Below are 23,586 nucleotides of genomic sequence, written 5' to 3' on the forward strand. Positions count from 1 at the left end.
GTCCTGAAATCCCTCCACTGGCTGCCCATTCAATACAGAATTCAATATAAAATCTGTCTCCTTACCCACCAGTGCATACATGGAACTGCCCCTGCCTACCTCAGTGAACTCCTCACCCCACTCACCACCTTAAGAAACCTCCGCTCCTCCACCTCTACCCACTGCCTGCACCAACCAAGGACTAAACTCTCCACCATGGGAGACAGGGCCTTCCAGGCAGTCGCCCCACGGCTCTGGAATGCCCTCCCAGAGCCCCTAAGGGCCCCACAAACTCTGGAGGTTTTTAAGAAGGGCCTAAAGACTTTTTTATTTCAAAAGGCCTTTTAACAGTCATGGTTTTAAATTTTTTGTTACGGTGTTTTATTGCGATTGTTAATTTCTGGAACTGTTTTTAACCCCTTGTTGTTGTAGCACTTTGAGATTTCCCTGAAATGTAAAGTGCATTATAAATAAAATTTATTATTATTATTATTATTATAGAACACTGCAGACAGTGCCACCATGTGGCCATTTATAAAGCACTTCTCTCATAACTGCACTTTGGGGTGTAAAACTTATTTTATCCCTACTTTTCTTTAATTTTCACTACAACAAATTATTTTAAGCATGGCCCTTTTCAACACATTGTGATTCTGCAGCTACAAACAAACTCAAATTACAACCTGTCCTGAAAATGAGATGTTATTTTTCCAATCGATGAATTCAGCTACACATCAGCATGACTGAAACTGTGTATGTTGATACAGATCTGGATCCAGATGCAGTTTTACCTACTTCACAACCTTTAAAAATGCTCAATGATTTTAGTGCAGCTCAGAGCTTTGAGCCATTAAGTTATGTCTCACAGCTACAATCATGCTTGTTCTGCTCACTGTTAATCACAAAGGCTTACAGACTGAATATCTTACGTACCTCTTTTCCTTACACATTGAGGGAGAGCTACAATGACGGTGAACAAGAAAAAAGCTGCAGAAGCTGCCGTGCTCCACCATGACCTCTGGACACCCTGCTCATCCACACCTGCAGAGCAAACATGCCACATTTCTTTTAGTGAATTGTTTCTATTTTCCTTCCTGTATCGACATCTCCCCAGAAACAGAACAATCTAATACTCACTTATTGATGAAACAGTGATATTTACTTTGGTACGAACAATGTGTTTGCTCTGCAGGCCTAAAAAAGTGCAAGTATAGGTCCCAGAGTGTTCCTCTGTGTCTGTCTTGTGAAGCAGCAGAGATCCGTCTCCCCGAAGAAGCAGGTCTTGGTCCAGTTCAGCAAGACCCTCCCACAGGTTAAACGTGTTTCTGGTCTTTGTGTCATATCTCAAGATAACTGTGGGCTCACTGGACGAGCTGAAGGTCCAGGTGAGAGAGAAATTCTGAAGACTCTGTGGGACGATGCATGGGATGGAGAGTGCGTCACCCTCCTCCTGTGTTACGCCCTCTGAAAGATACACCTTTTTGCTTTTATTTGTCTGAAATCAGGCTCTTTATGAAAACTATACGTTTATGTAACCAACACGCACCTTGGTTTTTCCAAGAGGCAGTCCACACCTGGGTCTTGTCAGCCGACGTGAAAGCGCAGAAGTATGTATAGTTGAAGAGATTACCCAGAATCCTCAGCGTGCTCGTCACAGTGAACAGACCCTTGTGGTCTGTGGTTTTGAAGGTTGAATTTTGTAGAGCTCCCTGTGCAGAGGTGGGGTCTGTGGCCCATGTCACCAGAGGGACGGGGTAGATGTTGTGAGAGGAGCAGGTGACCATCTCATCAGTCATCTCTATGATCACCGACTGGATGAGAGCTAGAAGAATAGCAGAAAAGACAAATGTGTGAGCATTGAATTTGGAGGGGGAGGTCGATTACATTTGGTGAGAAATAAACAACTTTGCTAGTCTGACTCCGAATGACCGAATGAACAGGGTGCCACATTGCTTGTATAGCACTCAAATCACTTTTACATGACATCACCTTCACTCATTGATGGCAGAGACTCATCAGAAACAGAAATCATACAGATTTGAAGCAATTTGGGGTTCAGTATCTTGCCCAAGGACACTTGGACATGCATACTGGAGGAGCCAGGGGAGCGAACCACTGACATTCTGATTAGTAGGCAACCCGCTCTACTAGGAGCTATAAGCTACAGCCTGCTGATTTCTGTAGCAATGCTGGCCTTTAACAGAGCTGCTCTTTCAAACCAATCTCCTGCAGATGGCACTTTTCCACTACACTTCAGTGCCCTGGTCCACTGGCTGTGCTGTTGGTTAGTAGGGCAAATGGCTAATATGACCCAAGCTAGTGCACAATGCATCCTAACACTTGTAATTAGCACACACCATTTGGACTTTGCATGAGGCATTCCTGTACATGGACCTCACAGTGTCCAGCTCACTAATCAAACTCCACCTATTATACACCCTTCTCAAGTGGATGTACTTGGCATTAGTCTGTAATTCTGTAAGGATTTGTTAAAAAATGCTGTTAAAATAGGCTACAACATTTCTATAAATATCTTCTTTGATGCATAAATGCTCATTTGGTAGCGATTCTAGTCCTCTTCCTCATGCCAGAACATTTCCATAATATTAAAAATATAAAATAAAAATATCGAATCAGTTGCAGTGTAGTTCAACAGCAGCACAGATCCTCTAGACTCACTATTAAGTCAAATCAACACCTTCCAAAATGGTTCTGACAAAAACGTAACATTATAACCCTCATAAAAGTTATACGTATTGCAGTTTTGTTAGGCTGCATTAGTTTAAGATCAGTGTACCTAATATAGAACACTTCTCTATATGACAACATGACAATTAACCATTAATAGTTTAGTAAGCAAGACCGTGTCTACGGGCAGTAGTGAGGGGGAAAAAGAGCACAAAATGTTCCACCTTGTTGTCACGTTCTTGAGGGTAATGAGGATGATAATGGAGACGCTTTACCACTCATAGCTTAATCAGTGCTGAATTAATCACTTTTGGACCAAAGAAGAAAACCAAAAATGACATTGAAAGGTAGTGAAATGGGCACACTTTCTTGAATGTTAATTGTAGTTCTGTCAAATTGTACAGACCTTTCACCTCCAGGTTGACAAAGATCTCCTGGTTGCCCTTTCGTGTGCTCGTGTAACATTTGTACCTGCCCTTGTCTTGAACTTTGACCTTCCTGAGGAGCAGGGAGGCATTGCCGTGAGGGATGTGGGAGTTGAACAGGCAAGTTCTTCCACTGAAGTGCTTGTTCTGGAGTCCAAACTGATCCTTGTTGTAGTAGTAGCTGTGAACGGGGATTTGCTGCTTATACCAGTGGATCACCACAGTGCCGGTGGGTCTGAAGCTGCAGGGCAAGATGCAGTCGTCAGGGATGATACAGGTGACATTGGCATCTGGAGATAGTAAAGCTACTGTCAAGACACAAAAGCAACGAATTGTTATAATTATATATATTATAATTGTTCTATATATATATATATATATATATATATATATATATATATATATATATATATGTGTGTGTGTGTGTGTGTGTGTGTGTGTGTGTGTGTGTGTGTGTATATATATATATATTTTTTTTTTCATCATCATCATATTTATCAACTTGTGAATTTTGGGTTTTACTGATCAAAATTAAAGTACTGCTACATCTGATCACCTGTCCCAGTTTCTTGTCGTTTTCCTGTAAAATAATATCAGGGTACATACTGTACATTCTCTTTATGCATTTAGATTCCCATTAGTGAGCGATGACTGAAAATAAAAATATATCTGACAGCTATATTTTAAGGCATGTACATTGTTTTAATTTTATATTTCAGAATTTGTCTTTGGTGTTTATTCGCTGCATGACAATAACAAGGAAAGCAACCATCATTTCCTTGTTGTCATGATTACATGTAATTTTCTGTAACCTTTTCCAGCCACATCTGTGGTATTTTGGGTTTGCAATTCTCAAAAGCATGTAGTCAACAGACTTCACAAACACAAAAACTGTCCAACTCTAAAATCTGAGACTAAGTGTATTTGCTAGAATTGTGAACAAAAATGTCTTTGCATGATAATAATATTCTTATCTTTGGCCATATAATTCTTTTGATTTAGCAAAAAATAAATCACAACTCAGGCAATTTACCAGTTTAGCATTTTAGCATTGTCTTACATACCACATAAAGAGTATACGCAGCTGTAATTCTTTAAAGTATTTCACTCAATTTAATTTTTCTTTGCTCTGAATGAATTTCTCATCTGTGAATAATAGGAGTCAAGTATTACAATACCTTTTGAGTTTGTCATTACCAATTTCTCCAAGAAAATAAGCAGCATGATCTGGAGTCCGAGTGTCTGTGCCATGTCAGATGGCTTGTGCTGAGTTGTTGATCCCATAACAGTATTTAGCATGCATGAGCGTGAAAGCGCGCTTGTGTGCAATGAACTGTTTCTGTGTAATTCCTCTTTACATCCTTCCTAACACTAATGAAACACTGACTAATTAACCAGGCAGGTAAACGTTTAACCAGCCTCCTTGTGAATGCTTCACTACCCAACAACTCTACTGAAATAGTTCTTAAAAAAACATGTAACACCTGCTGTAATATGTTTTATAGTCACAAAATGAGCACATGTTATCTTTACTGTCTAAGAAAAGATGTTCAGTAATTTCTTGAAAGGAAAAAAAAAGTCCTGCAAATCCCATATCCTCATAATGAACAAAAGCAGGGGATAAAACGATGAAAGAAATAAGTTAAACACAGACAAGACAGTACTTTTATCCAAGAAGTAGGCCTGTCTGTTTCTACTATAGTAACATGACAATCATGTACATCCTGAAAAAAGACACAATTTGTATCTTTGTACCTACAATTTTTCTCGATACCAGGGCTTTTGTCAAAATCTTCCAATATTTCAATTTTTATATTTCTAATTATATCACACTGTTACATAATCCCTTGTGAAAAACTGATTTGGCTTTCATTCATTCTATTAACCTGATGCATTATTGTAATGTTGAGTAACCATGAACATTGAACCAAACAGGAATGAATCCCCCTCTTGTTTCATATAGAGAGGTCTCCTTTATGTTCAACGCCTGCTGGAAGAGACTTAACCTTAACCTTACTTCCCAGGTAACCTTACAAAGGCATAACAGAGTATAGATAACAGATGGATATGATGTTATTTGTGATTTAAACTTAGCTCAAAACAATTTCAGTAATGCTAGAGAAAAATCTTTGTCATTCAGAAGTCACAGAACGTGTGGAACATATCTATAATAGTGCTTCTATTTTGATAATCTGATATAAACACAAGGTATGTTTCATAAATGTGTCTGCTCATGCAGTATAGGGCTCATATTTTGATAGATGGTGACCTCTAGAGGGCACAGATGAGATGTCACTTCCACATGTCCAGCAGCTGTGGGGTCACATGTACAAGCCAACCAAGGTCCACGTGCTTTATTCTTTAAGATGGCACTGCTCATGTCTGCCCTCAATCAACTTTAATCCCAGATTAAAAGTACCATGCCACTAGAGTGGAGTCATGCTGTCCATGTTTTTGATTTTGTCATTGATTCTGAAGTTTCTTGTTTTTTCTGTTCAAATTTTCATTTCTTCATTCATTTAGTACAGTATCATTAAACGTGCCTGTTCTTTTAAGCCTGTTGTATAATAATTATTATCATAATTAATGTTAATTCTTAATTATTTTAATAATAAATCATTCTGTTTGAGACTTAATTGAATTGTTAAGAATTTCTAGTAATTTACTTTTCGTTCATTCTCATAAATGATACAGGATAATATTCTGTATGTTTATTGTGCAAAATATGACATGGACACACATGGACCACTAACACATTAAAGCAACATTATGTATGTGGTTTCTGGGTGATTTGGCATACCCACCGTATCAGTGTACCTCGTAAATAAGGACAGCTGTACACACGCATATTTTTTTTTCCATTATCAACAACGTTAATGTTATGTCCACTGAGGCTGCCCAGCTCCGACTCGACTCAGCAACCGACGCAAAACCACTTACAGTAATGTTACCGATGTGTGTTTTCTAGTGATTTCGCTAACATCAATTTGAGATTATTAGCCTCAGCCGCAACAGGTGGAGAGGTGTTGAGCCAGAGCCGGGGCCGGTCATTCGGGCAAACATAACAGGGCTCAGCAGCCTCTACATTTAACTAATGTCAGAGGCGAGAGGAACCAAGATGTTGATGGAGAAAGCTAAGATGTGAAAGAGAGTGACCAAGAAAAGACCAGGGGCCCGTTCTTCGTACGTTGCTTAAAACATCCGAGATGAAATGAGACATCCAAGATAATATCATCGGCCTAATCATGATCTGGCTAATTGGGTTCTTCGAACACACCTGCCGGTTATGATTAGTACAGCTAGATTGAGTTATCGGAGATAACTGCGCGTTCATGCACTGGTTTAAAAGGGGATTTGTATCAATAGTAGAAACATTGATCAGCAACGCTGCTATTGGCTGTTCACCATGGACAAAGAGCGATATACAGAATTTGAAAACGTAATTAAAACGCCAGGGAACACCTCAAAGTGTGCAAAAGCCAGGAGGGAGGGCTGGCAAAAAGTTGCAGACAAATTAAATGCGTAAGTGCTCCATGTTATGGTTCTATCACTTATTACAGTATATATTGTATTTTAATAATTTCATAATTGCTTAATGTCAGAGCCACCTCAGGACCCACTAGAACATGGGAACAAGTAAAAGTGAAATACAAGAATATTCTTCAAAATGGTAATCTTTTCTACTTCTACTGTTTAGTCTCTTTTACCAAAATAAATGTTAAATTATGTGTTTGTCTGTTTATAACAGCAACCAAGAAAAAGGAAGAGCAGAAAAAAACAGGTAGTGGTCCTGCACCCCCACATTATACCCCGGCAGAAGAGCTGGCCCTTGGTTTAAATGTGAACAGACCCATTGTGGAGGGCATCCCTGGGGGCAGCTCTTCCTTAGACCAAAAGCCAGGGACCAGTTGCAACACCTTCATTACTGGTAAATGAGTTTTAAATTATCTTGCTACACTGTAAATAATTTGTTGCTGCATTAAATTAAGTATGCCTATAATCCAAATGGCTGGTACAGTCATTTCAACTGATAAATATTGAGTAGTGATGAATTGCTTTGACTTGTGAAGGTGAAAACTGCATAATTTAATGTAAAATTATTTTGCACTATGTTATTGATCACATTTTTTCCTAGTGTAGTTCATTTTAATGCCATTGTGTTCTCCTCTTTTGTGCAGTTTTACATAATACACCAACACTTTTACCTGTTCCCAAGCAAGTGATGGCTGAAGCATGTGCAGTAAGTGGACTTTTTTAGTTAGCCATTAGTTTTATTTGCACAGCACAGTGAAGAAACCCTCTCAGATGACTGTCCTTTGGAGGAAGTACTTGTAAGTGCATAAATAACTGCTTAATTTATAGTTGTGTACTGCAATATGAGTTGCAGGAGGAAAGGCCAGACAGGCCTACAGACAGGCCTACAGCACAAAGTGATACAGAGGTGGGCAGTGTAGTATATTTCCTTTTTATTTCTGTTACTTTTTATCCAAAAATGGCACAGGGTGATATCCGTACCCTATATAAACGGAATCTACAACAGAAAATTTAGTATTTTGACCTGAAAAAAATTAAGGGGAGAAATAGAACTTGACACCTTAAAGAAGAAAATACTGGCACTAGAGATTGAGTTGATTGAAAAGGAGTACTATTGCTGACCTTGGATAACAATATATCTTATTGCAGGCAAAAGATGACCATCACTGGCTTTTCTTTACAAAGAATAATTGAAATAAAAATCAAGGAACTAAGCATGTTGTCTTGTCTTCTATTCATTTAATGAATGTTTTTGTTTGTAAAAAAACAAAAAATCAAAAAAATCAAAAATGGTGTTCCACAATTCTGTCCCATGCAGCTCTGCCACTAGGTTGGTCCAAGTGCACTGGCTGGAGGTCATCATCAGGCTGCACCTCCACCACAAAGGTCCTCTCCTTTCTGATGGTGGCAATGTTGTGGAGAATGGCACATGCAACAATAATGTCACAGGCCCTGTCAGGTGCAACCCTCAGACCCTTCAGACACTGAAATCTTTCCTTTAGTTGCCCAAAGGTCATTTCAATGCGTGCCCTTGTCCTGGCTAGAGCTGCATTGTAACAGGTTTGTGGTCCGGGGTTTGGGTCAGGGAATGGCGTCAGAAAATACTGCCTGCAGGCAATGCACTTTTGTTAGGCTCAGAATAAATGTATGTCATACAGTGAGGTTGATATAAAAATTTCTTACCACGTTCAAATAATGTTCATAAATGTGACTCTCTGAAATTCCTGGAGTCATGCACAGAACCAGGTCATTTTGCTTCCACATTTGTGATGTATGACATTGAGTCACACACCATCTAAGATATTTTTAATCAGTCAACTGCATACTTTGATAAATTTTTTTTATTTGATATATTACTAATCTGGAATATTGAGAATTGTAATAGTAATTTACCTGCACATTTACACTGTGAAATCCCTTTCGGTTCACAAAATCCCCTTCATTGGGGCCTGGTGGGGCCTTAATGGGGACGTGTGTGCAGTCAACGGCACCAATAACGTTGGGAAGCCTGAGGAACACTGTAAGTCCTACTTTTTGGCATGATCATGGTTGCATGATCTTCATTAACAATTGTAATGTACCTGCAATGGCAAAAAAATTCTGCTTCACAACCTGTGGTCTGAAGTGGCTTGGAAATACCACAAAACCCCCTAAAAACTGCTTGAGTGCCAGATACACTTTGCGAATGTCACAACAGACAGCACTTTTCCCCAAGTTTTCCGCATCTCCAGTAGTGTAAAGGAACGTGCCACTCGCAAAGAATCTCAGGGCAATGCACACAGTTTGTGCTATGTAATAAACCTATTCGCATTGAAGAAGTTGCTGAGTCTATTAGGCACTTGAAAAACAACAAATCTCCTGTAATTGATGGCATTACCTCAGAATTTTACAAGTTATTTGCTGAACATCTAACTACTTTCTTGTTTGAGTTCTTCATAGAAAGTATAGAAAAAAATGCTCTCCCTCCCACTATGACTCAAAGTTTAATAAGGCTTATTCCCAAGTCCAAGAAACTCATGGCTGTTAAAAACTGTTTTACCTCTTCTTATTGTGGCATCCCAGTTAAAAATGAACTGATGTGCTTAGGAATAACCATCCTCAAGGATCAAAAATCCAGAGGCCTAGTTAACTTTAACCCTATTATTAAAAAGACCCAAACAAAACTAAATCAATGGTTACAGCGGGATTTCTCACTAAAGGGTCGAGTCCTTATTTCTAAGGCTGAAGGAATATCTAGGCTGACTTATGCTGCTCTGTCCCTGTATCTTGATGACAAAGTGTGCCGGAAAATAGACCAGATGCTGTTTGATTTTTCAATCATGTATTCTCTATGTTTGGTGGCCGGTTTGTAATTATGATATTGACAAAGTACCTGTTAAGCTCTCTGCTTTTCACCGGCAGGCCTTTTTGTCATGGGCCTTAATTTACAAACATAATTTCTCTCTGCACAGATATTATATCTAGAACAATCGTGACATTCTGCATAAAAACAAGTCCCTCTTCTTGGAATATTGGTTCAGGAATATCATTTTACTGGTAAGAGAGCTTCTAAATGAGCAGGGTTTTCTTCTTACTTATCAGGAATTTTTACATCTATATGGGATCCCTGTAACACCCAGAGACTTTGCTCTGGTTCTGGATGCCATTCCTTCAGATGTACTTGTATTGTTCAGGAATGCTCATAGACCTGACCTTCAGGTTGTATCCGCATTTGATCCTGGTGACTATACAGTAGGAAAAGTCTGCTTCTCTTCCCGTCCACGTAACAACAGAGCTATTCGTGCCTTGTTCCAACAAGACATAGTCTCTATTCCATATGTCATGTATTATTGGAATCAGTTTGTCAATGATCTGTGCTGGAGAAACATTTGGATGTTGCCCCATGAATATTTACTTATTAACAAAACTAAGGAAGTATCCTTTAAGATTATTCATAGAGTGTACCCCACTAAGTATTACATGAAGAGGTTTAAAAAGGACATCGATCCTAAATGTACTTTTTGTGAGACTCATATAGAAATAATATTACATCTGTTCAGCACTTTTGTAAAACAATTTTGGAAGGATTTATGTACATTTATTAATGATTATATATATCCAGGTTTCTGCTTGTTCTGTCAGAATGTTGTTTTTGGGGTTTCCAGTAATGAAAAGCTGCACTGCGACCATTATTTTATTTTTAGTTTAGTTTTGTTTCTGGCAAAATTTCATATACATAAATGCAAATTTACAGACAAAAACCCCCTATTTATAGTCTTTAAGAAGGAAATTGAACTTTATTTTACAACAATTGGTTTCTCTTCCAACAAAATGGCTCTGAAGGTACTTAATATCTGTACACATTTGAAGGTCTTTCTGTGATATTCTTGTCCTTTTTTGTTTTTCATATTTGTCTCTTTTTTTGTAGCCCCCCCTAGCTATATGTAACTTTGTATCTTTTATGTGTTGTATGCATAGACTGTATGTATCCCTGTATGTTGCATTGTTAATACTGCTATACTAATAAAGAGAAAAAAAAAAAAAGCTGTAAGGGCTAAAAATGGTGTAAATGGGAACAGAACAGCACTTTGCCACTTTATCACGTTACCTTGACGACGCTGAAACACGTTACACACTTTTTATTTTATGTTTTTGCCTTATTTTTAAGTCCTGCAGGCTCTCACCCTACAGAGTGGAGGAGAGGTAGCCTAAATGTCAATACATATTTGTAATTAATCAATACACTATTGTTGGTCAAATAGCATCATTAAGCAAAAACTAAAATAAATATTTGAATACACTTATTCAGTAAAACCATGTTATTGTTGTTTCTGAACCACAGTCCATTTTAAACCACATAGGTCTAATAGTTAAAGTTTACAAAGGCATTTTACAACATTAATTCTCTCTGTCATTATGGACCCTCGGCAAAACTGCCCGCCAGCAATAATATCTGGCCTGCGGTCAGATTATGGTGCTTTCATAGCGGCATAAAATAAAAATAATTAAATACTTGATAGTGGTGCTATCAAAGAAGAACGTAGTGACAAAACGCGCTCTGTAGCACAGTTTGTCCATTTCAGCTACTGTAGAAACATGGTGACGTCCATGTAAGGGGATAGAAATGGCTCGTTCTAAGGCAATAAAAACCTAATTTCATTACGTAAGGCCTTTATACACCACTGAAAATAGTTATGGACTTTATATTGCATTTATGTCAATAGATCCTCAAATATTACACACTGGACCTTTAATGGGACAGCCTTGATGACAGCATGTAAAAGGCTGTAATTCAATCACGTGAACTTAAAGCACAGAAAGAAACATTAGATGAACACCAATGACAAATGCACGTTGCATTCTCGGTTTCTCATTCAACAAATTCAAAGTAGCATGGGAACTGAGACTCTTTTTACATACACACACACACACACACACACACACACACTCCCATTTTGTGGCTATACATAATCTTAAGTAATGTTCCCAAGGTGCTCCCGAGTCTTTCTGTGTTCATGGATGCAAGGCTGCACTGGTAGGTCCATGCTAGTAGGCTGTTGAGGATGTGTGAGAGCAAAAAAATAAAATAAAATCTTTAGGGTGAGCCTGGGCCTTTGGCATTGAGGGATGCAGGGTCCACATTCACAATATCCATGTCTGTCTTGACAAAATTGCTTAGACACCATTACCCCAAAAACATTCAAGGCTCGCTTTCCATGCCGATAAACCTTAATCCAGTCCAATTATATATTTTTTCAGACAACAAGCTGGGATTTTGTGAACAGAAATGGCAACCACTTTGCTAACTTTGCTATTTTTTCCTCTTCATAGCTATTTTTTGTTTTGTCCTTGGCATTGGGTACCAAACATTAAGACGTTAATGTAATTGTTACTGAAGAGTTTTACAATACGCTCTCTAAAAACGGTCGTTTGCTTCGCCCAGTCCCCCCTCCCCCCCAAATCTTCCTAGAATTGAACAATCACCATTTATACAAGTCAGTTCTGAAAATACAATGGCAAGTGACATTTTCCACCAAAGTTTCATTGTGAACAACAAAAAATATACTTCACTCCCCATCTGATTTGTTCAGCTTATCAAATACAATAACTGGTTTGTTTTCTTTGTAGCATCGTACCAACATTCACTGATTTCAATATTATAGAAGTTTTACAAAGACATAAATATAGTAAGATACAATACAGTAAAAAATACAAAATAAAGTTGATATAGTTTTTTCTTAAATGATAATTTACCAGAGGCAAACCCAGAAATGGATCTTTGACACTAGGCAAAATACACTAGAATTACCCCCTGAGGTCAAATGATAAAAGAATAGCCATGTCTCAATCCAGAGCTTAGTCCCAGGTAACTCACTACTGTCTTGTTATTATTAGTAGTGTACTATGTACAGGACTATAGGCAAAATGTGTGTGTCCTGTGTGACACATAGTCAATGTGTACTACTCAAGTGCACTAGTTTGGGTGTTATTACTACACTAGCGAGACGTTAAGCTAAGGAAAAGTTGAAGGCACAATTATCTGAGGCAGAATATGCCTCGAGAATCAAACAACAATTGTGATATCGAGGGCATACGTTTCAAAAAGGGAAAGAACAAAAGGGTAAATAAAAGTTTTCAGTTTCAGGTATGGTTTAGGTCTGAGAACGACGAGGCAGTGAATCAAGTTAAGGCCAAATTACTTAAGATCGTCCATTCAGAACGCTCCAACAGTAAAGATAATGTTAGACCTGACAAATCACACAGATTTACAATACGATATCAGTTTTAATACCAGAACCCTTTTCTATATTTTGTCATAGCCTGACTCGCTATACTTCTTCTCAAGGTTATGTCAATTATATTAAAACAAGGTTTTTTTGCTATTCTTTCAGAGGTTGTTACTATGCACAATAACGTATAAATGTATGTTACAAGAATATACATGGGCTTCAGTCTATAATATCTCAGTAAGGAGTACATCCAAGCATTGAGGGTGAGGACTTTGGCTTTGAAATGTTAGTCTACATATGCACAAATATGAAACACACGTAGAAAATGCACCATAGAAAAAAAGGACATGGAAAATAAAGATAAAACAGAAATGGACTAAATGGCTCATACACTGATCTACTGTCACGACCATTTGCTCATGCAGAACCATTTCTCCTTTAAAAATAAAAACACAAAACAAAAAATGTTTTCAAGTTTCACCTTTTCGTACCCCCTCACATTTTATCTGTGATCACAGAGTTGTTCAGGGTTGAAAAGGAACAAGAAATGCAAAAACGAACGAAGACTGGGTTTGGAGGGCTTCAAAGGGTACAGTTCAAGTTTGTCATTCCTCATGTGCAAGGTAATATAAAAATGCTACAACTCGTACAACTCTATTGTCAACAAGACAGGTTCAGGGCAGTCCCCCTGTAGTTTGCTAAACAAAAAGGGGCTCGAAAATTGGCAGGACAGCTTGCTCAATCAGTGATGCAATGCGCAGTCTCCACTCCCTGTGTTCTTTTTCTCTGCTCTTCAAATCTGCTGTCTATCCATTCATGTGAAGGAAGAGCAACTGTGGGAGTCTTCATCATTACATCAAGAGCCAAAACAACATGTCCATCCCTTGTCTCTTCTCTCTTATGGCAGAAGAGTCATCTCCCTCCTCTACTTTGAAACGTCATTCCTTACTCTTTAGTTCCTATTACTTCGGCTTAGGTTGGCTATCCCATTGTTTTTTGTTTTTTTTTAATCCTTCTGTGTGTCTCTCACTCGCTGTCAGTCTCTAGGTCTGAGTCAGACCACTGCACTGGGCTCAGTTTCCCATTGCGCTGGGCATACTCAATAACTGCTGTGTAGCAAAAGTAGTACTGGTCCCAGGTCTGGATGCTGAAAGCCCTCTGAGTACGCATCCGCCGCACCGTCTGACAGACATCTATTGTGCCGATGTCCTCCAGCCGGGACAGGCAGATGTCCAGTGTACAGAACGTGCCTGGTCGGGAAACAGGGAGCAAGGCATAGATTGAGAAGTTACACAAGAAAACGTTACCCAATTAAGCGCAGATGCTTAGGTCAAAAAAGACTGGACAATACAGACAACACCACGGGAAAATCTAAAACTCTAGCAGTGTTTCCTCTAGGATTTTTTTCAGCATCGGGGGCTTGTTATGTTAAATGAAAAAATGGGTTTTGTAGAAATGTTACATAAATAAAATTACATAAAAAGTGAATAGAAAATAGTTTTTGTATTATTACCAGAACTCAGGTGCTTGCATTGCAAAACTTAAAATGATAGCCAGCCTACTTCAGTTACACGTCTTTACATGAAATTTTTTGTTTTGTTTTACAGCAACACCAATATAACATGCCAGGACAAAGCCACATACCTCGTAAAGGAAAAATGTCTTTAAATAAACACACAGGTTTATCTAATAAAATGTCCACTCATAAAGCTATGTTTACCTGTGCGGCCAATGCCGGCACTGCAGTGCACAACCACAGGGGGGCCCCCTGGAGGCCCCGTCCAACTGGATCCCAGGCTCTGGACTGCAGCCTCCCTCGTCCGAAGCACATGCTCACGGAAGTCCAACATAGCTGAAGCACTTTTGGGCACCCCGAAGTCTGGCCAGCTGACATAGAGGTAGTGGTACACCTCCCGTCTCTCTCCAGACTAAGGAGAGGTGACAAAGGTTTAAAGAATAGAGCAACACATTACATGTAATGGGGATATCTTAGAAATTTAAGAGATTCCACTGACAAAAGCAATCCAACAATCTAGAGTCATCAGGGTCATGTCAAGTAATCTTATTAGAATTTTAAGTACCCCCCCCCCCCCAAAGTCATGAAGATATGCAGTCGGAGTGACTTACCTGTGTGTTGTAAAGTTCAAGGTGGGAGAGTTTGAAGTCCTGAAACACCTGGATGTGTGTGTTCCTGACCAAGAAGTATCCATGCTGCTCAGTCCTGCCCTCCTCAAGAGGCCAGTACTGACCACACTTGACACGCCCACGCTCCACCACCCTGAGACACACAAAATTTCACATCTTTTTAATCTCATCATAAGCCCATCAAGGACTTGTTAACTAGGGATGGGAATCACAGGGTACCTCATGAAATGATACACGGCTCATGATACAGATAATATCATGATACAGCAATTCTGCAATAATCAGTATATTGCAAGACAATCCTAAAATGATTCATCACGATATCTGTCTAACAATTAATACAAAATGCCTGTGAAAAGGTTCAGTACAGGTTCTCTCTCTTTATTTACTATAAGTCCAAATTGTTGCCCAATTCTGCAGCATACGTTTTTCAGTCTTTTAGGATGTTAAGCATGCAAAATGTGTAGTTAATGTTAGACTATATTATCGCAATGCTAATGTCTGTTAGCATGTTAATGGAGATTCCAATTATATGTTAGCATTGAGCTAATACTCAAAGCACTATCATTTATGTATCAATAAGATGGGCTGAAATATAGATACAGTATCATGGAAAAAAGTATAGCGATACATTGCTGTATCAATTTTTGAACACCACTTCTATATACAAACCCCATCTGTAACACACAACTGAATAAATAAATAAATCTGAGATATAAAGGAGTCTCACCTGGTGGTCATGACAATAATAAGTACCATCTGTTCCCACACCATGCGCCAGAAGTCACCAAAGGTTTTTGGCAAAGGACCTGAGGGACACAAAAGTCTGTCAGGTCATGGCAACACCAAACTTTATCCCAATAAGGTGGGACTAAGTAGTGTTGGAGCAGAAAAAGTGTATATGGGATGGAGGGCTATATAAAGATAATAAGGAGTAGAAGAGTAGTTGCTGCTCACCCTGAGTTGCAATGTAGGCATTGGTCATTTTGTACCCATCCATGAAACTGGCATTAATGTAATCTGATGTCTGTGAAACACAAAGCAGAAGAGAGGTGAGATGTACTGCTTGGTGGTGGCATTTACTGCCTCCTGTAGGAGGACACTGAACATTACTATTAATAAGTGGGTTCCCCAAATCCTATTTTTAGGCCAGTCACATACTTAGGTTAGAAATGTAGACTGGAGTCACATTAAAATGTCAATATATAAAATACTTTATTCCTCCATAGCAGATTCATTAATTTTACCAACATTTCTTCTAAAGCCATTATTTTGTCTGAAATACTTTTTACAACCTGGTCTTCTATTCATATTTTTAGCCATTATTGGTATCTGTTACGATAACACTGTACTCATTTTTACAAAAATAAGACCCAGGCTGCCTAAAGCAAACAAGCCTCACCTTTAAACCACACAAAACCCACAGAGACGGTAAATCACTCTACTTTCCAATCACATTTATCAGATACAGAAGATAAAAGCAGGGGATGACACCACAAAGAACATACCCAAAATGTAGACTGTAGACACTCAAATCTAATATAACTGCTAAAGCAACACCAATTCTCCACATTTATGTCTACAGCCAATCATTTGCTGATGCGTGCAATATTTAACATAACTTTGAGAGAACATTTGTGAATGAAATTAATCCAGAGTTCATTAAAACAAGAGAAAGAGAGAACAGATTGATGAATTAAGTATCACCTCATCCTCGTCATCACAGAGCTGGCAGAGTCGCACTCGTGACTGATCCAGGCAGAGAACGTCACTGTACCTGTTCTTTATCTGATTGGACAGTTTTCTGTAAAGGCAGAATTGAATACAATGTGAGGTAACACGACAGACTTATAATAGCGGGTTGATGTGTTAACCGTCACGAAATTTTCCTTCACCTTGGAACAGAGAAACTGAAAATAAAAACAAGTGGCCAGCAGAGAGACAGAAGGGCACTGAAAAAAAAAGGAGCCAAATGGACAGAATGTTTTCCCCTCTTACTTGGAGTAGTCAAAGGCGCCTGCTGGAGGCTCCTTGCGGATCTCCTCATACTCCTGATAGATCCCCTTCTTTTTCTTTCGCTTCACATGCTCCACCAGGTCATGCACCGTCATACCTCCCTGCTCTGGCATGTGAACAGACACCTCCATGCAGTGGTCTTCATCCTCGGGACCCCATGACGAAGACAGGGGCGGGGACTGGGAGGAAAGCTGCTGTGGGGGGCGAGGCAAAGACTTCTGGGGCAACGGCGGTACACCTTCCTCTTCCTCACCATCCTCCTCGTCCTCCTCCTTTACGCCCTCATTCTGAGACCTACGGTTAGAGTCTGTTACCATGCCGTCAATCGTATCCCCACAACCCTTCTGGGAAAGCGGTGTGTCAGGGGGCGTGTCTGACTGGGGAGGGGCCTGGCGGCCACGACCATTAATGTTAGCATTGGGGCTACAGCCACTAATGGCCACGTTGGCCCTGCTCACTGCTGAGCCGTTCCAGTGTTGGTGGTTCCCCTGCGGCCTGTTTGAAGTAGACTGTGGGCTCTGCTGGTACTGTCCTGGGCCTCCAGTCCTGCCCTCCACCACACCGCAGTGGTTGTTTGGATTAGCATTGCTATCATCGTAGCAGTAAGAGTTAGCCACGGCTAGCTCAGAACCTAACTGTGAGTTTATATGGGTGTGGGACAGTGTAGCACCTGCGCTTGTGTTGCTGCACTCTAAGCTGTAGGAGCGCAGCAGGCTTCCCACACAGTCGTGTGTGTCATGTTCTTGTTTGTCACCCTCAACAGTGTTTGTGTGTATATTAACACAGGACTGGATCCAAGCCACGTGGCTATACTGGGATGTCCCACCCAAGTGTTCAGGGAGGGAGTACACTGGGATGTGACTGGCCAACTCATGAGCTTTCACAGTGCACACCTGGTGAAAGAAGAAAAAACAAGACATATTTCAAACATCAACTAAACAACGTGCATACTATGATATAACTCCAAATGAAAACAGACCCACATACCCTTTCTCTTAGCTTCTCGCGTACAAATAGGCGGAGAACGGCAAAAGGTGCTCGAAACCAAAGAGGTGATGACACAATGAAGACACATTTTAGACGAGCTGGAAATGCACCCTAGTAAACACAAATGCCAGACAGACAAAAGTATGAAAAGGGTTATAAAATTTCAGAGACCAGTTGGACACCAAAAACTTGAAGGCAGGCAGATCAGAGAGAGCAGCGGACGTTCCTTATATTCACCTTGAGCAAATTGAGGATCTTGACACAGAGCTCATAGTCAAAATTGCCATAGCAGGAGTTGGTCATGTCGTAGATAAATATGAGCCCGTCTCTTTGAGTTTGTGCACTGGGGGGAAATAAACAAGATTTTCAAATTAAAAGCAGAGGAGGATGGTCAAAAGAAGCGATAACACACACATTATAATTTCATAAACTATACCTGAGATAAACTTCAAAAAATAAATAAAGGCATGTGGCTTTCTTTTTTTTTATCCAGGTGCTTATAGGAAAACAAACAAAAATCTCATGTTGGGGACAACAAAAGTGGCCAACACTATCTGGGGACCTGACTCCACTCATAGCAAGAAGTCACTAGTGCCTTTAGAAGGTAAAGTCTACATTGAAAAATGTAAAACAGAAAAGGGAAGAAATGAATGATGACAAAATGAAACGAGCAAGTGAACCACAACAACAAGGTACAAACTGCGTGTATGTATGTATGAATAAAGTGTTAGGGCAGGGGTTCTTAAACTTTCTGGCAGTCTGAACCCTTTTTGAAGTTGAAAATATTTCGCAACCCCCCCCCGGCGTTTTGGCCGCCTGCTACGTCTTGCATTTTTGAATGAGCGCTCTGAGCGCACGCAGTTGAAAAAAAATTAAACTCGTATTTGTACACCTCACAGACAGTGCCAGAGCAGGCGCCCTCCGTTTGGCAGATGTTTTTTTTAGCAACAAAAGACTCAGACCTGTGAGTTGTGATCAAGTTTCTGCTAATATGACCATTATTACTTAAGATTACAGATCGCTGGTGCTATAATCTTTGATTACACTGACAGGACAGCTGATTCAGTGGTTGCCTAGCAACATTAAAAAAACCACAGTGCTTTGCTCAGGTTTTCAAACCAGCAAAGCGCTTTCTGTCTGATCGGGGCCTGATTCTTCTTTGTCGTTTTATAGCGGTTGGCATTACCGCCACCTGCTGGATTAAACAGTGCAAAATATTTACAGTGTCCACCCAAAGTGATTCCATTCACAACTACAGTACGTCTAGTTATTTTTTTTGTGTCTATAGCAGCATTCTCGTGACCCCCCTGGGACCAGGTCCCGACCCCCAGGATAAGAACTACTGGGTTAGGGCATCACCTCTCTATGGCTTTGTCCAGCTGATAGATGATGGCCTGCAGCACAGCTTTGTGGGTGGTGACATCTGGCCGATGGAGACGAGCAGTGAAGAGTGCCAAAGCAGCACCCTTTGCATCACGGCCAGGCTGGTAGGAACATTAACATGTTATTTATACACACCTTTGCAAATCCAGAGTGTTTGTATTCTATATGATTTGTGAGAAAGGGCAGCTAGAAATTATGATTATGTGCAAAAACAAATGTGCAGACTGACGTGCACATACACAAACACACAAAATTCTTCTTTAATGACTAGGGTGTGCACCATTTTACGTGTATCCTGGGGTGTAATACTGAAATGATAAACCGCAGTTACTTTGTGAAATGTGGATCATAATTGCTTCAACACTCACCAGGACTGTAAATTTGCCACTCAGCAGCTCAGAGCGCAGGGGCTCCTCGTCAGGGTTGATATTGATGATGCCCTCTTTGATTCTTGTGTTCTAGTTTTGATGCATGATGTTAGAGACAGGAGAGAAGAGGGGACGTCATTAGCTTGCAGCTAAAACAGCATGTACACAAACAGCATCAAAATTTTAACTTGAATGTGGTTGTTGTCTAGTGTTAGTCTGTAAATCAAACTGGAACAGGTTCTAACACTTGTTTTTTGTCATCGATTGTGCTTTTAAAGGTTATATATATATATATATATATATATATATATATATAGCAACAGTATAATACAGCACTTGTCTTCAGTCAGTATTAAACATAAAACAATTGGGTTAGCAATGGTTTTGTTTGTTGCTTATGTTTTTGTTTTCATTAGGATTTTATGGGTGTTCATGATATTGTGTCCACCTCCTGTATGGGTCTGCAAAGAAGACTGTGGACTGACTTTCCCCCCATACAGCACGTTGATATTTAGAACTGAACGGGGCAGGACATTGTTAGCATGTCTGCTAAACAGTCATCTCGGTTTTGTCCCCAAGCAACGCGCTGCTGTACCTTGTATGCTTGGAAGAGGTCGATGGCTCTGGAGACGTCAAACTTGCGGGCCATGAGAAACTTTACAGCGGTAGGTTGGGAGACGAACCCAGCACTGTGAGGCTGCTCCCTGCTACGCACCTCACTCAGGAACTCCTCCACAGCCTGGACAAACATCAGAAAGTTGATGGAAGACAAAAAGGTAAGGTGTTAGTGTGTGAGTGGGAGGCATGGCTCATGAGGTAGAGTAGCCGTCTAGTAATCGGAAGGTTCTTGGTTCGAGAGAGCATCAAAGTGTCCTTGAGCAAGACACTGAACACCTAAACTATTAGCGGCAGAAAACAAAATTGTGCAGAAGGGGTATAACCAGAGGAGGAGAACCTGATAGGAAAGAGAGAAGACAGGAATTACAACTGACATGACAAAGAAACGCGTGAGTCTGTCAGCCCTCCTCAGCCTTTTTGTTCTTTGCCTGCCAAAGTTACAAAAATGTGTGATACAGACGGCAGCAGCATGCTGGGGCCCTGGAAGATGCTTTGGATGAGAGCACTCATATGCCAGGAAGAGACAACAGTCAGCTTGTTTTCACCCAAGTGAGCTGCAACTGTCCTCCAAATATGTAACCAGCACAAGGAGAGTCTTATGAATGGGTACAACAGTTTAGCTATATACAAAACTGGAATCTACCCTCTCATAGCACAAAGAAGAAGAATGCAGAAAAATCTCATGAGCTCATGAGCAATTTTGTTAAAAGATAAAGCACTATTATACACACTTAAATATATGGCATTTGCTGTGTGACCCCTGCTCTTCTTCTACCTGCAAATGTTTTATTTCATGACAGACACTAGTAATTCATTAACCACAATGGGGAAAGTATATTAATTTTTATGATGCCAGGCCTGGATAGGTGGTCTTTGTTGAAAGTCATGTGGCATACCACTGCAATATCTCACTGTGGGAAACCCTAACATATGTGTATGGAACCATGTCATCAGCACAATAATGAACATACACAAAAAAGTATATATTTTTATTTAACTACATTTATACAGTCACAGCACTTGCACTTAAAATGATTGAGACTGTCAGGATGTGACGTAGTCTGAACTCTGTGGCAAGAATGCACTGTGGGTGCAATGCTGTGACTGAACACATATTGAAGCTGCAGAGTGTATGCACACATGTTCGAGAAACGTACACCTGGTCCTGGCATTTCAATTGAGACAAGAGATGCGAGGGATAAAATTAGACAAACATACTTACACCAAAGGTTACAATTTAATGCCCTCGACAACCCTCAAGCTGGCATTCAGTTACTGGTAGTATATTTTATCATAATTTTCCTCCCTTGAAGAGAGTTAATGTAAGTTACAATAAATGCTCTAAAATCAAAGTTGAAGTTGCCAAAACATGTTTGTAAATGGCCAACAGCAAGCTGGGATAACATTTTTGGATTTGGGGAAACTATAAAACAAAGTCACAGAGGGTACCTTTAAGTCTCACCCTTAGGATATACTGTATGTTACCACCAGTAACTGAACATCAGCACCAGGATGGTTGCAAGCACATCAAGTCGTTAATTTCATCGGCGAGCTAAAACTGCAAACGTTTTATACAGCAAGTGGACAGGGCAGTAAATCGATGGACGTTACTGAATCTGGGAAAGGGCATGTTCACTACCAATAGACACATCGGCAAATCTGGGGAGCAGTTACAAGCGTGTTCTGTAACATAGCTTAGTGATCCGTTAACCTTGTGAATAAATGCTGCAGATAAAACAAGCGGCTATACAATGAAGCTGTCATCACAATTGCTGCGTGACATTTGAGGGTTTGCTATCAATGTCAGGCCCATCCCCTTTACTAGAAAGTGATGGCAACAACAATGCTAGGAACCGGAGGACCACTTCTGTGAATCGTAAAATCGGAGAGCAGACTACTGCTAGCTAGCTCGTTGCAAACACTAGCGTCTTGGTCTGTCTTGACTTTGTCATGGTGCATAATCACAATCACCACTTACAGCAATCAGTGTTTGGTCTTTTTAAACCTTCCCACTTGGTCCAACATGATATTTAGAGTCTAGCAAGATCGCTGTCGAGGAAAATCCCTGCAAGTCAACAATAGCTATTAGCATTAGCCAGCGGCTAGGTTACATGTGGCAGCTGGATGACTAACGATAGCTTTAAAGACACTTGAAGCCGCATTTACGGGGCAAATCATAGGTAACGACGTATATCTACTTAAATCAGCGACATGAACATAGATATGCGGTACACGTAAAGCTGGGTTGTCAAGGGAGCGAGTATTCGAGATACAAAGCCGGTTAAGTGAGCCCTACTACTACTACTACTACTACTACTAGCAAGCGCCATCATGCTAACACACATGCTAACTGCTGTCAGTCACACCGGAGTCACTAGACTCAGGAGGGTGCTAACGGGCCAGGGCTGTTTACTACACCGCATCGTTCACGGGGACAATCACCGTGACTAAATATATGGGAAACACCGCCGCTTACAGAAGAAAATGATGGTGACACGTGTACACGCTGAACCTAATGGAAAGATGAGGAAAAGTCCGTAAAGAGACCCTTACCAGCTGCTCCTGAGTTGTCAGGGCTTCCGCCATCTTGAAGCCTCCGCAACGTCGCAGCGGGCGCGCCCACCAGCCGCTCACTCACGCCCTACACCCCGAGACAGACACCCAGGCCCCGCCCACAAGCATTGCCCGACAGGATTTATCAATGCAGTGTGCTACTGACAATAAACTAGACGCTAAAAATCATGTTCGACCAAGTGTGAAGGTTAAAAATGACCAAACACTGATTGCTTTAAGTGTTGATTGTCGTTATGCACCATGATAAAGTTAAGGGAGAATGATACACGGATTTATTTGTCCACACATGTTATCATAAGATACAGTTCATAAACTGTATCTTATCAGAATGTTTCACCACTGACATTATCAGATGATACATGTTGTGGATTGATGAATCACATTTGATTTGACCACAAACACTTCAAAATCTGTATTATATTTGTTCTTTTTTTTTTTTTTTTACTTACTATAGATTTATTTATGCATTTACACCATATACAGTCTATGATTTACACATATTACCAGCTCTCTGTATTTAACCATACAATTTACCGCACTTACTGGACAGTTTATAAACACTTTAGAACAGTTTAGTCAGTCTAAAGCTTATGATTTCATTGACATTTTATTAATAGGCAACTTGTAAAAACATTATTCATCCATCGATACAATGTTTAC

The 23,586-nt window shown here is 40.1% G+C and overlaps 2 protein-coding genes and 1 pseudogene across 2 annotated transcripts in view; 1 reads left to right on the top strand and 2 right to left on the bottom strand.

Moving 5' to 3' along the window:
* The window catches only part of LOC123969690 (thrombospondin type-1 domain-containing protein 4-like), a 4,416-nt gene extending 4,309 nt beyond the window's left edge, over window positions 1-107 (top strand). The window contains exon 6 of the mRNA XM_046047309.1: window positions 73-107. Coding sequence (XP_045903265.1) covers window positions 73-107 — 35 coding nt within the window. The remainder of the gene's footprint in view (window positions 1-72) is intronic.
* A 7,802-nt stretch (window positions 108-7,909) lies between these two features.
* On the bottom strand, window positions 7,910-9,837 carry LOC123969691 (annotated as a pseudogene).
* A 1,501-nt stretch (window positions 9,838-11,338) lies between these two features.
* ptpn9b (protein tyrosine phosphatase non-receptor type 9b) lies at window positions 11,339-22,993 on the bottom strand. The gene is made up of 13 exons (XM_046046780.1): window positions 22,906-22,993; window positions 20,330-20,473; window positions 19,735-19,824; window positions 19,343-19,467; window positions 18,221-18,326; window positions 17,984-18,094; window positions 16,979-17,889; window positions 16,688-16,784; window positions 15,938-16,007; window positions 15,711-15,789; window positions 14,963-15,113; window positions 14,556-14,763; window positions 11,339-14,085 (listed from the first exon to the last, which is right to left on the bottom strand). Exons 1-13 carry the CDS (start codon window positions 22,936-22,938, stop codon window positions 13,862-13,864), a joined length of 2,349 nt encoding a protein of 782 aa, XP_045902736.1. The 5' UTR covers window positions 22,939-22,993; the 3' UTR covers window positions 11,339-13,861.
* Window positions 22,994-23,586: the final 593 nt, after the last annotated feature.

The sequence above is a fragment of the Micropterus dolomieu genome, linkage group LG04, assembly GCF_021292245.1.
Source record: "Micropterus dolomieu isolate WLL.071019.BEF.003 ecotype Adirondacks linkage group LG04, ASM2129224v1, whole genome shotgun sequence".
NCBI classification, from domain to species: domain Eukaryota; kingdom Metazoa; phylum Chordata; class Actinopteri; order Centrarchiformes; family Centrarchidae; genus Micropterus; species Micropterus dolomieu.